The sequence below is a fragment of the Sapajus apella genome, unplaced genomic scaffold (genome assembly GCF_009761245.1).
Source record: "Sapajus apella isolate SASKATOON/1434 unplaced genomic scaffold, GSC_monkey_1.0 scaffold82, whole genome shotgun sequence".
Lineage (NCBI taxonomy): Eukaryota > Metazoa > Chordata > Mammalia > Primates > Cebidae > Sapajus > Sapajus apella.
Window position 1 is genome coordinate 4,663,024 of NW_022437022.1, and position 14,389 is coordinate 4,677,412.

Here is a 14,389-nt window from a genome sequence, read left to right on the forward strand (position 1 = left end):
CATTTTTTTTTTTTTTTTTTTTTTTGAGACAGAGTCTCACTCTGTTGCCCAGGCTGGAGTACAGTGGTACAATCTTGGCTCACTGCAACCTCCACCTCCCAGGTTCAACCAATTCTCCTGCCTCAGCCTCCCAGGCAGCTGGGACTACAGGCACCTACCACAATGGCCAGCTAATTTTTTATATTTTAGTAGAGATGGGGTTTCACTGTGTTGCCCAGGCTGGTCTGAAACTCCTGCGCTCAGGCATTCTGCCCTGCCTTGGCCTCCCAAAGTACTAGGATTATGGGTGTGAACCACCACACCCAGACTATACTTTTTTTTTTTTTTTTTAAATTGAGACAGTCTGGCTCTGTTGCCAGGCTGGAGTGCAGTGGTGGATCTCGGCTTACTGCAACCTCCACCTCCCTGGTTTACGTGATTCTCCTGCCTCAGCCTTCTGAGTTGATGGGATTACAGGCATGCACCACTACGCTAATTTTTGTATTTTTGGTAGAGACAGGGTTTCACCATGTTGATAAGGCTGATCTCAAACTCTTGACCTCATGATCCTCCGAAAGTGCTGGGATTACAGGCGTGAGCCACCTCCCCTGGCCTGAATGCCTCTAAGATTATTACTTTATCTACTGTTACTGTAAAGCCTGGCCTTAGGTCAAAACAACCTTGACCATAAACCCTGCCCTTATGTAGCATTCTTGCCTTTCCCTAGGGGATAGACATCAGTTGTCTTCCACATTCCTTTCCTGTGGTATATAAGCCCTGTGTGTGGTGGGGAGCAGCACAGGAATCCGCTGTCTGGCCTCACTGCTGTCTGAGACATGGCTTCTGTTTGTAAGTCTCAATTAAATGTTTCTTTTAGAGAGACTGGATGTGTCAGCTTAGCTTCCTTGAACTTGGCAGGTAGGGGTGCATAGACCTGCCCATTGCAGAACACAGAGATGTTTGGGTCATCTTTCTATAAATTTTAAGAAACTCAGAATGAATGAATATTAAGAACTATTGCTGTGTATTATCTTTATAATTTTCCATTCTAATATGTTCTGTTTTGGCAGGGGAATTTGGAGAGTGTGGAAGAGAATAATAGAAATTTAGAATATATTGCCATGCTTTTCTAGTTCCCTTTAGGTGTAAGACTATTTTAAATGTAATTAATAATTGTAACTATCAAATGAAGTGATATTTCATACATTCATTCTCAACTACTAATTTTTCCCCCATCAAATTAGAATTAAACTGATCAGTATAAATTTATCACTAAAAAAGCTGAGTATAGGCCGGGCACAGTGGCTCATGCCTGTAATCCCAATACTTCAGGAGGCTGAGGTGGGCAGATTGCTTGAGGCCAGGAGTTTGAGACTAGCTTGGCCAACATGGTAAAACCCCATCTCTGGTAAAAATACAAAAATTAGCAGGTTGTGATGGTACATGCCTATAGTCCAGCTTCTTGGGAGGGTGAGGCAGGATAATTGCTTGAACCAGGAGGCAGAGGTTGCACTGAGCTGAACTGGAACCACTGTACTCCAGCCTGGGTGGCAGAGCAAGACTCTGTCTCCAAAAAAAAAAAAAAAAAAAAAAAAACTGAGAAAGCTGAGCATGGTGCTGTTACTCTCTTGCAGGGTTTTTTGTTTGTTTGTTTGTTTGTTTCTTAATGAGAGACAGGATCTCACTCTGTCATTCAGGCTGGAGTACAGTGGTGCTGTGGGATCATAGTTCACTGTAACTGTGGGCTCGTAGAATCAATCTGACAGCCTCAGCCTTGCCACCATGCCCCACCTTCTAGGTCATTTTACCACCTTTTGATATCACCTCTTTGCATGAAAACATTAACATTAATTAGTAATGTCTTAGCTTCCAGACAGTATCTTTTCTATGTTATTTGGCATTGCATACATGATACTTTAAATTTACACTAAAAAAAGACAATACTAATTTTCAAGGAGAAATTAAAATATTTTGTGAATAGAATCTTCTAAGTAATTTACATCTTGGCTTGAATGCAGTTTAATGACTATTTTCTATAAATTATGAAACTATTATTTATGTTTATTTCTTACTGATCTTTGCTCTTTTATTTATTTACTTTTAGAGAAAGGGTTTCACCATGTTGGCCAGGATGGTCTTGATCTCCTGACCTCGTGATCCGCCCACCTCGGCCTCCCAAAGTGCTGGGATTACAGGCGTGAGCCACTGTGCCCGACCTGCTCTTTTATTATAACTTGTCATGAGTTCTGCCTGGTACTTCCTGTTTGGTTTATCTGAGTGTGTGTGTATATATATATATGTATTTCTGAGATGGAGTTTCACTTTTATTGCCCAAGCTTGAGTGCAATGGTGTGATCTTGGCTCACTGCAACCTCCGCCTCCTGGGTTCAAGCAATTCTCCTGCCTCAGCTTCCTGAGTACCTGGAGTTACAGGCGCGTGTCACCATGCCTAGCTAATTTTTTGTATTTTTAGTAGAAACAAGGTTTCACCATGTTAGCCAGGCTGGTCTCGAACTCCTGACTTCAGGTGATCCACCCGCCTCGGCCTCCCAAAGTGCTGGGATTACAGGCGTGAGCCACCACACCGGACCCTGAGTAAACATTAAATTCAGTTGATTGTTCCTGAAGACGGAGCTGTCTCTTTGGGCCATGCCTCTGAGATTGGTGGTGGAAGGAGGCCCAGGCTGGATCCAGCAGAACCAGCCATTGTCACTTGTTAGTGTAGCCTTGGGCAGGTGGCTTAATTAGAATGCCTTAATTCTCTTTCCCATGGTGACTGAGAGTGAAAGTGGTGACCGTGTGTAAAGTGCCTGACGTGAGGGCTGTGTTACTTTCTCCTGTTCCCTCCTCACTCCTTCTAAAAATTCAAACACACGTGGACTATGTCCACATGTACTGAGGCTTTGTTAGGTTAGTCTTTATGAGCTGATAGCAGATTAGTTCTTTATTCGATCAGTTGTAACCAGTCATAATGAGACTGCTTTGACCTTTTACACGGCCCAGTTAGTCAACTGTTCATCTTAGACCTGGTTTTAATTAAAACAACCAGAAACCTATATGCTGATAGTTCTGGTTTAATAATTCTTGTTAATTTTATTCACCATGGAACCAGAAATTTATATTCCCAGTATGAAGTGATTTTCACTTAGATAATTTTTTATTCAATCTTTGTAACTATTTTGTGAAGAAAACCACCTAATGTACTTATTTTGGATTTTCCTGTTGGTGAAAACGGTTTGTGCATACCTTTGAAGACTATCCTGTGTGAATTGAAAATGCAGATTAGCTGTATCATAACACTCACTGTAACCATGCGTCTTGCTTGTGGGTCTGGCCCCGAGCTGTGGGATGCTCAGTTATGTTTTATCCCAGTTTCAGATCAGAAATAGTGCTCATCCTTGCTAGAAACTGTTCCCTTGTAGCAAAGTTCAAGTCCTCAGGGAGAGAGCCAATCACCCTGGCTCCTCCTACCTTCAGTTCAGCAGAGAGCAAGGCTTAGTATATGCAAATGTGACCTTGGTTTTGTGGGGTAAATCTTGTTTATTTGTGTTGTGGGCTTTGTTTTTTCTTTCTTTCTTTTGTTTTCTCTCTTGGAAAAGCTCAAGCCTCACACAGGTGATTTTCCCCTGGTACTTGATGGTCTACACAGTTTCATTTCATCTTGTCACACTTAGGGAATGACCAATCTTTCAATGTGCCTGAAAGGACTAACCTAGGAATTATTAGCTACGTGCCACTTATCAACGAGGTACACTTTGATAGACTTTTTATTGCTTATGTCAACAGCTTCTGAAAATCTAATCTTCTGTGTTTTTCTCTGTCTCCAGGCCTCTCCAGGCCTGTTGTTATTATCTTATGCAGCTTTTATTTTTCTTCTATCTAGCTAGCTTCTACCAGGCTATGAGCGGGACTTTCATTGCTTTGGACCAGAGGTCACAGCTCTGGTTTAATCCACAAACCTTCGGTACTTTTTTTTTTTTTGAGATGAAGTCTCACTCTGTTGCTCAAGCTGAAATGCAGTGGTGCAATCTTGGCTCACTGCAACCTTCACCTCCCCGATTCAAGCGATTCTCCTGCCTCAGCCTCCTGAGTAGCTGGGACTACAGGTACACGCGACCATGCCCGGCTAATTTTTGTATTTTCAGTAGAGATGGCTTTTCACTGTGTTGGCCAGGCTGGTCTTAAGCTCCTGACCTCATGACCTGCCTGCCACAGCTTTCCAGAGTGCTGGGATTACAGATGTGAGCCACTGCACCTGGCCACCTTTGGTACATTTTTAAGCTTCTGACTGTTTTCTGAATTTTTTTTTTTTTTACTTCTAATTATATCAAGTATTTTGTATGGTTTTTTTTTACTCTCAGCCTTGTGGAGGTTCTGCATTATAGTTCTTATAACTGATTTCTATTTAATTATTTTGCATTTACTCCCATAGTTTGTAATCTACATTTTATTTCTTTAACAGAATGTTAAAATAAATTAAATGGCTGGGTTCAGTGGCTCATGCCTGTAATCCCTGCACTTTGGGAGGTCAAGGCAGGTGGATCTCTTGAACCCCAGAAATTTTGACCAACCTGGGCAACATGACGAAACCCCGGCTTTACAAGAAATAGAAAAATTAGCTAGGTGTGCTGTTCCACCTGTATTCTGAGCTACTCGGGAGGCTAAGAGGTGGTAGGATCACCTGAGCCTGGGAGGTCAAGGCTGCAGTGAGCCATGATTGCACCACGGCACTCCAGCCTGGGCAGTGGAGTGAGACCCTGTCTCCAAAAAAATGATAAGTTAACAAATTGAAAATAAATAGTGAATCATATGTTTTAGAGCTTAGTGATTTAACCGATGACATCTCATTTGACAACCTTGTGGAGAAGAATCCTTCATTTATTTATTCCATAGATTTTTTTTTTAAACATTACTAGGTACCAGACACTATACTAGATCCTAAAAATATGAAGTGAACAAAACTGGCCAAGATGTCTGACTTGTGGGACTTGCATTTAATGAAGGAAGAAAGAGAATAAACAGTCAAATTAAGTTACATACCGTATTAGCGATAAGCGCTAAGGAGAAATGTAAGGGAGAATGGGAAATTGGAAACATGGGAGGGAGTGGAGGAGATGGGGCCAATATCTCATTTTGGATAAGGCTGCGCCTCACAGGACAGGTGGTGTCTGGATCAAGCCCGGCCTCTGAGGGAGCGAGCAGAGCAGCCAGCCCGGGCCAAGCATTTCGGGAGGAGGAAAGAAGAAGGGCAGAGGCCCCTAAGGCTGGAGGGAGGTTGGGTGGGAGGACTGGGCAGCAGGGAGGCCCTTGAGTCTGGGGTGAGCTGAACCAAGGGGACGGGCGTTGGAGGTGAGGTCAGAGAGTGCATGGGAAGAGGCTATTGTTCCTCCTTTACAGGGAGAACACACACACACACACACACACACACACACACACACACTGTCAGAATGGACTTGGTGGAGGGAGTTCCTCAGGGTCATGGAGCTAGAAAGGGGCAGAGCGAGGACCAACCAGGACTAACCTGCACTGGGAGCCCAGGCGCGGGCTGGGGCCTCCCACTCAGGTGTCATTCTGGCTCGAAGTAGCTGATGTTTTATTTCTCACTTTGCTCACCTTTCCGTCTTTGGAGAGTAGAAAGCGTATTTGTTTCTAGAATTCTGTGAAGAAAAATCAGTCATTTATATTTTAACCTCCATTTTGAAGAATAAGTGATATTTCAAAGGGAAAAGGCAGGGGTCGGTATCCATCACATATTTTTGACTTCAGTCTTAAAACCTTGGGAGAGTTTGGAACGCAAGAATTCTTTAGAGGACACAAAAACCTTCACAAAATGATGATGCTGTCTGCTTAAAAGAGAAGTTGTTCTACTAAATATTTGGAAAGCAGTTTTTGATGTAGTGTCGAAAAAGTGGATTGTTTTCAGTTGCAAACTTACCTCAAACTAGTTAGTCTTACTAAGCTAGCCCTTTAAATGACCCCAGTTCCATAGTTCAGATGCTAGTAAATGAATCGTATGTAGCTGAGACAATGCATCTGTTGTTTTTTACTTTGTAAAGAATACATATAAAAATGAAAGTTGCTCAAGAGAAGAGAATTATTGATGAATATGCCCTAGAGTAAATTGCTCTTCTTCAAACCAAGGTCCATGCATTCTATTTTATAGAATTCACAGACTGTCGTTACCACGACAGGTCACTCTTAGTCCTTGAACAATTTTGTCACCCAAGACTATTACCAAAATCAGAATTATCAACAGTTGGAAGTAATTCCAAGGCAATAAATAAATAAAATGACTCCTCCAAATGATAAGAATTCTCTCTTAACACAGAGATGTTTATTAGAAGTGCAATCCCAGATGCTTGTTGAATATTTATTGGATGTGGTCATCCTGAAGCAGGATGCCTTAGGTATATTGTAGCATAAAATATGCTGAATAAAAATATCCAGGGTTACAGTAGTTCCTACACAGAGAATCAAATTTTAGAGCTAAAAGATTTTAAATTCACTAATCATGTAATGTTAGCATTTTATAAGCATTTTTGTTTTTCATTTAATCCTCAAAATAACCATAGGGTATAGAATTGTTAATTGAATTTTTTTAAACATCTGAGAGATAACTGGGGTACAGAAAGGTTAAGCAACGTCTCCAAGGTCACCTGCACATATTCTGGATTTGCTTTGAAATACAGTCATTGTGCTCATTCACACTAATACTATCTCTTTCATTATCCTTGTAGTTTTGATCCTCATAGTTGTTTGTTTTTTTTTTTTTTAAATACAAAACAAAACAAAACATAATTTCTTTTTAGAGATGGGGTGGTGCTATGTTGCCCAGGCTGGTCTTGAACTCCTGGCCTGAAGCAATCCTCCCACCTCAGCCTCCCAAAGTGCTGGGATTACAGGCAGAGACACTATGCTCAGCTGAACTTCATAGATTTTTTTGACCCCATAAACAAGTCTGTTTTAATAATCAATGGATTTTTTCATTCATTCATTAATTCATTCATTTTGACACAGAATCTCACTCTGTCACCCAGGCTGGACCAAAGTGGTGCAATCTCAGCGTACTGCAACCTCTGCCTCTGGGTTTAAGCGATTCTTGTGCCTCAGCCTCACCTGGGATTACATGTGTGTGCCATCACACCTAGCTAGTTTTTGTATTTTTAGAAGAGATGGCATTTCACCATGTTGGCCAGGCTGGTCTCAAATTCCTGACTTCAGGTGATCCGCCAGCTTCTGCCTCCCAAAGAGCTGGGATTAGAGGCATGAGCTATTGCACCTAGCCCAGTGGGTTTTTTCTTTCTTGGTTTCTTTTATACTGTTTCTACTTTCCATAGCTTCTATTGAGACCTTCAGCTCATCACACCTAACACCTAAACAACAAGCCATGAACTCTTCTTGTCCTTAGTCTTCCTTGACTCCCACACTCCTGTGAATTTCTACTGCCTCATCTGTACTTTCATCATCAAGAGTCATTCCTAATTTGTTGAATCCTAAATTGCTTCTCCGATGACTTTCTAAGCACTCAACTTTGGTAACAGCAGAAATGGAGGGGAGGGAAGACAGTTGAGCCATTGGGTTTGACAGCTTCTTGGTTGGATGTGACTGTGTCAGTCACATGACTGATAGGTTTGAGCCATGAGCCATGACTCCAAGGTTTCGATGCTGGTAATAGAATCAATGGAAAATAGAAGAGGAAGGGAAATTTGAGGAGCAAGAGTTAATTGGGGTTATTTGCTGGAGTGGTCAGGGTTGAAGGATAAGTAATTTAACATTTTTCAAGGCTCTATGGTCCAACTGAAATGTTTTCTTTTTGTTGTTATTGTTTACTCTGAAGTTATAGCTGTGTAAAAATTTTGTTTTTACTCTGAAGTTATAACTGTGTAAAAATTTTGTTTTTGTTTCTGCTGATCAGATGATCTGACTGGCAGTGTTACAGACAGAGGACTATTAATAGTGTCACAGGTGCAGTACTTCTGGTTAGTTGTTGAAAGACTTTAGAGCATGGGAGAAAAACCCAGTGATGTTAGGTGTGACTCACCTAATAGCTCTTGGGGTAAGGTGCTCACCTGCCCATCATGTTTTCTGCTGCCCAGCAGCCCACGTAGCAAACTCATTGGAATGGGTGACTTAAAACCTGCTCATTTTATTAGAAACAGTTTAACAAGAAAAACAAAAGCTGAGTACTCTTTAATCTGCTTTATCATGATGACATAGACCAATAGCCATCGTTGTGTTTACTATTGACTAGTATCATCAAAATCAAATTGTAAGGCTGGGTGCAGTGGCTCACACGTCTAATCTCAGCACTTTGGGAGGCCAAGGCGGGCACATCACTTGAGCTCACAAATTTGAGACCAGCTTGGGGAACATGACAAAGCCCTATCTCTACAAAAAGTACAAAAATTAGCTGGGCATGGTGGTCTGAGCCTGCAGTCCCAGCTACTTGGGAGGCTGAGTTTGGAGGATGGCTTGAGCCTGGGAGGCGGAGGTTACAGTGAGCAGAGGTTGCCCCACTGCACCACAGCCTGGGCGATAGAGCCAGACCTTGCCTCAAAGAAAAATTGTAATTGATCATACAAGAATTAGTATTCTGTCACTAAATTCTTCCTCAGATAAAACTGTCAGGTTGAGGATAATAAGCATTAACTTGGGACTTCAAATAAAAAGTAAATTATATCTTTATAAGTAATCCCACTAAATGTTTCTTAGTTTGATATTCTATTTCGCCAAACCTCCTATGATTTGAAAACAGTAATACTGAGTCTAAATAAGATGTTAAATTAAAATCATATTTATACTTACCTCTAACATTTATAATCAATTCGCTTTAGTTTTCTTAATCTTCTATTACATAAGATTTGATTTTTTTTTTTTTTTTTTTTTTTTTTGAGACTGAATTTCCTCTTGTTGCCCAGGCTGGAGTGCAATGTGCAATCTCGGCTCACTGCAACCTCTGCCTTCAGGGTTCAAGCGATTCTTCTGCCTCAGCCTCCTGAGTAGCTGGGATTACAGGCATGTGCCAGCATGCCCAGCTATTTTTGTATTTTTGGTAGAGATGGTATTTTTCCATGTTGGTCAGGCTGATCTCGAACTCCTGACCTCAGGTGATCTACACGCCTCAGCCTCCCAAAGTACTGGGATTACAGGAGTGAACCACTCTCTACCTGCCCATAAGCTGGGATTTTTAAAAAATTTGAATCGTATTATATTTTGTGCTTAAACCATATTCCTTAAACAGAAAGTATTTGGTTGACAAAACTATAAATATATACTATAAATACATATAATACATATGTTATATATATATGTGTTATACAAATACACACATGCTTATAATGTAATATGCTTATAATGTAAATATATGGAATTACTATATGGAGTTTATGTATGTATAGAATAGTAATATGTTTTTTCCAGTAAACTGAGTTTTAACATCATGTGTCTAAAAAGGGATTATAATACATTTGAGCTCCGCTAGTTTTCCTTCTAGAGGCCAGAATGGATGTAATCATGAGGAATATATGTTTAAGTTTTCACAGTAGTTTGAATAAGCCATGGTGAAATATTTAAGGTTACCCAGAGGGAGAAAAGCACCCTTTAGTTTACAGACAATTAAATTTAAATGCAGCCATAACTTACAAGGGTGAATTTGAACCATGCATAACTACTTCTGAACCTCTTGCCAAATATTACTATAAATCAATGAATTTACAAAATCTGTTCAAACTGCTTTACCAGCTAGAGTTTGCCCTCTCATGTTGGCAGTTCTTTACAAAGAAGAGAGGATTTCATGTGCTTACTTATAGTTTTGGAAAATATGATGAGTTTAATGATATATTTTTCATTTGTGAAATGAGTGTAGATAGAAATCGAAATAATGAATAAAAGATGTGAGTGATAGTGACAGTTCTGATTGAAATGACAGTGAGAATGCAGAAATGAAATCAATTTTCTATTTAAATTATTACAGCAGCATTCATTAAGACCCTTTCTTAAATAGGGCTGGATATTGCAAACTGGAAAAAAATATTAATCATGGATTTGCCCTAGATTTTTCTGCATTAGTCTAGCATGAATGTTTATATTCGAGCTGCAAATAGTTTTCTAGGTATTCAGAAATTAAGAACAATTTAGATTAAGGATGTTTAAATCTCATTTGTAAAATGCTCATACTATTTGAGCTGTTTTAAAAAGATCTGCTTAACAAAAGCCATTGGATCAGAATAATTCTGCAACTTTTAATCTTTTTTTTTTTTTTGCTAAGATCCTTAGGCATTTTCTTTCCATTTAAAAATTTGAATGACAAAATTGAATAAGTAATCACATGAAATAGTGCTGTCAAGACCAAATTTGTACCCAGGGAAAAAAATCCACTAGATCTTAAGGAACATACAGGCAATTTTAAGACAATGCAGTCTCTCTCACCCATCTTTGTGTTTGAACAGATTTTGTAAATTCATTGATTTATAGTAATATTTGGCAAGAGATTCAGAAGTAGTTCTGCAGCAGCCAGTTGTTAATAGAGAATTAATTTCACAGGCTAAATAATTATGAGTGATCAAGAGAATGGAGCACACGGGCAAGAGGGAACTGGTGGACAGAGAGGAGTGGTGAGGAGAGACTCTAGATGATACAAACAAACAGCAAGAGAAAGATGCTTCCCTAAATTCACCTCAATGCTAAGTTATGTCAAGTCACCATTTACAATGCTTGCAGTTCATTGTAAGTGCTACTGATTTTTAATGCAATTGATTCTTGTGCTAAAAACATCAGCTAATGAAATTTATGTTAATTTTTTTAACTAAAATAGTAGGCAGTAAAGTGTACCATAGTGTAGATGTCTTAGAAATGTCTGACCCTTCTTTGAAAAGTAAATGATCAGTGGCTTTCATGAACTGATTTGCCAATCCAAAAATATGTTTTTTGACACTCAGCCATATTTAAAATAGGTTTTTTTTTCTTTGGTTTTTTTGTTTGTTTGTAGAGATGAGGGTCTCACTATGTTTCCCAAGCTGGTCTCAAACTCCTGGTCTCAAGCAATCCTCCCGCCTTGGCCTTCCAAAGCACTGGGATTACAGGCATGAGCCGCTGTGCCCAACCATCAGCCACATTTTTTAACATGAGCGAATATATTTTAATATCTTCAATTATTTTATTGAGTCACAGAATACAATATGTGAATCACAAATAAATCTAAATCGTGGATAGTTTTTTAGATTTCCTTCATATATGAAATTATAGCAGAAACAGTGTGAAGTCCTTTAAAACATGATAACGCTTCTTCTTACCCAAGGAAGACAGTTTATTTCATGAGTCCATTTGGTCATGGGTTAAGCATCAGATATATTAAAAATACATGCATTTGGACAAAGGGCCATTTATTCAGTGGGAAATAGAATACATGAAATGGGTTTGTTTCATGTAGGCCTCTTTATAATTCCATGGCCTCAGAAAAAAGTATTACATTAGTCTGAACTATATTTATGCATACGCACATATAGAAAAATCTCACATATATTAACATCAAAGCCATTAATAATACATGATCACTTCATCTAAGCATCTTTCTAAGCGTCACCTAAGAAGAGGGCCTGTTTCCCAAAGTGTTTGTGGCTGGGGCACATCTCGGTCACACAAAGCCCAAAATAAACCTATCCAGGGGCCCTTTTAGGGTAATACTAGGAACTGGCCCAGAGCCCTGAATTCTCAATTGATTTTATACACTGAGGAACTGAGAGGCCTGGGGTCAGAGCTCAAGCTACCTTTGGAACATGGAAGGCAGCACAGAGCTTTAATTCCCTGGCATCTGTACTCAGACACCATGCCTACTCTTGTGCTAGTTTAAGATATTCTGTATTTTAAATGTGTCACTTCATAAATACTGACCCTCTCTTATTGCCAGTAGGTTTTTGTTTGTTTGGTTGGTTTTTGAGATGGAGTCTCGTTCTGCCGCCCAGGCTGGACTGCAGTGGTGCAGTCTCGGCCCACGGCAACTTCCACCTCCCAGGTTCAAGCAATTCCCCTGCCTCAGTCTCCCAAATTGCTGGGACTACAGGCATGCGCCACCACGCCCAGCTAATTTTTGTGTTTTTACTAGACACAGGATTTCACCATGTTGGCCAGGCTGCTCTCAAATTTCTGACGTCAGTTGATCTGCCCACCTTGGCCTCCCAAAGTGCTGGGATTAAAGGGGTGAGCCACTGCCCCCAGCCAGTAAGCTTTAAATTGAGGCATAGCTGAAAGCCCATGCTATAAGACAAAATTTAAAACATGAAATAACATAAGTAACAATAGTGCTTCATGAAATGACTCCATGTGTAGTACACACATCCATTTAGCAAATTTAGTAATTTCTTTGCTTGTGATGAACTGTTGTGAATAATTCAAATTATGTAGGTATGTTTTCTAAGGTACTAAACGTATATCTACTATGTCTTGTGAGTTTAGAGTTAGAATGAAACATGCTGAATTCAATAGTTACTATTAGAGGACTATTGGATTTTTTTTATTTAAATTTGCTGGCTGGGCACGGTGGCTCACACCTATAATTCCAGCCCTTTGGGAGGCCAAGGTGGGCAGATCACTTGAGGTCAGGAGTTCGAGACCAGTCTGGTCAACATGGTAAAAGCTCGTCTCTACTAAAAATACAAAAATTAGCAGACATAGTGGCACCTGCCTGTAACACCAGCTACTCGGGAGGCTGAGGCATGAGAATTGCTTGAACCTGGGAGGCAGAGGTTTCAGTGAGCTGAGATTGCGCCACTGCAGTCCAACCTGGGTGACAGTGAGACTTTGTCTCAAAAAATATATAAATAAATAAATTTGCTAAGCTACTGTTAAATAATTACAAATAATCAGCAATGAGGTAAATGTATATATGTGTGTATATGTAAGTGTGGATATCTGCATGCGTCTATAGAACTACTTAATGTAAAGGTAAGTGCTTATATTAATGTTACATTTTAATTTTCTATTATTTTGTTAGTGAAAATTGTTGTAATTTTTATGTAATAAGACTGTTAACTGATTAGCTCACCATGTAAGTGTTCCATAAGTGTGTTGATTTATCTTCTCAAGCTAATGAATAGTCTGTTGCATGGAGAATGCAGTGGAAGCTCTTGACATATGCAAACAGTTTTAAAACAACTACCAAACGTTTTTCACAGTTGTGCATAAACCTAGTTTTATCACTTTTACTATCTGTATTCATTTATAGCCTCCAGCTAAGTGAATAAATAAGTAAATGGTTCTGTTTAAAATGACAATTGAGGAAAGATTAACTACTATACATTTTTTTCATGGTTTCCATAAATCTATTCATAAATTCGGCTTCTACAGGCATGAGCCACTGCACCTGGCCAGGTTAATTTTCAAAAGAATGAGGACAATTTTACTTCCTGATGCCTAAAATTGTAAACATTTGCCTTGTGGCCCAATTCATAATTGTTATTCCATCACCTAAGTCCAGATATCTTCTCCAGTCACTCCAGCCTTGAACTTTAATAGTCTAGTCATGAAAAGCTATCACTTGGCTTCCTTCCCATGGTATGCCTTTTTCTTTCCTTCTCTCTCTCTGTCTCCTCCTCTCTCTCACTTTCTTTTCTGTGGACTCTCGCTCTGTCACCCAGGCTGGACTGCAGTGATGCTATCTCAGCTCACTGCAACCTCCGCCTCCTGGGTTCCAGATTCTCCTGCCTCAGCCTCCCAAGCACCTGGGATTACAGGTACTTGCCATCATGCCTGGATAATTTTTGTGCTTTTAGTAAAGATGGGGTTTCACCATGTTGGCCAGGCTGGTCTAGAACTCCTGACCTCAAGTGATCTGCCTGCCTCGACCTCCCAAAGTGCTGGGGATTATAGACATGAGCCACCATGCCTGGCTGGAATGCCTTTTTCTGTCTCCTTGTGTTGGTCATGCTGCTTCCTCTGCTAAGGATATAATGTCCACCTTCCCTTTCAGACTCTTCTCTCAAGAACTATTTCAGGTATAATTTTCCCTGAGAAGCGATCTTCATCTTCAGTGGTTAGTAAGCCAAGTAGCCCACATCAGTGCTACCGTAGCTCTATATGAGAAACATATTTAAAAGTTTAGGATTTTTGCCAGGCCTAACAGACTGGAAGTACCTCAAGGGCAAAGATTGCAGCTTACCAATAGAACTGTTGTGCATAGCACAGTATGCTGGACTGATCTATTATCACTATGATTAATTGCAATATTTTCCCATTTTTCAGGAAAAATAAGTAAATGGACAGTGTATTCCAAATTTAAAGATTTTTATCCTGTCATTGTTTTTAAACCTACCTTTGTTGATAAAGAGTAGCTAGGAATAAGCAAGCGAATAGATAGCACACACAAATACCACCGTCCAGCGTAAAAGCCGCTAGTCATACTAGATAGCACACACAA

The 14,389-nt window shown here is 39.9% G+C and overlaps 1 protein-coding gene across 3 annotated transcripts in view; it reads left to right on the forward strand.

Annotated features, from left to right (window-relative positions):
* The window catches only part of PRKN (parkin RBR E3 ubiquitin protein ligase), a 1,407,348-nt gene that overhangs the window by 187,091 nt on the left and 1,205,868 nt on the right, over nucleotides 1–14,389 (forward strand). For 2 of the 3 annotated variants that reach the window (XM_032253242.1, XM_032253243.1), the window contains exon 1: nucleotides 537–828. The exons of the other annotated variant lie outside the window; for it this stretch is intronic. In XM_032253242.1, coding sequence (XP_032109133.1) covers nucleotides 816–828 — 13 coding nt within the window. In that variant the 5' untranslated portion in view covers nucleotides 537–815. Of the gene's footprint in view, nucleotides 1–536; nucleotides 829–14,389 lie in introns of those variants that run through there. 3 annotated transcript variants of the gene reach the window in all.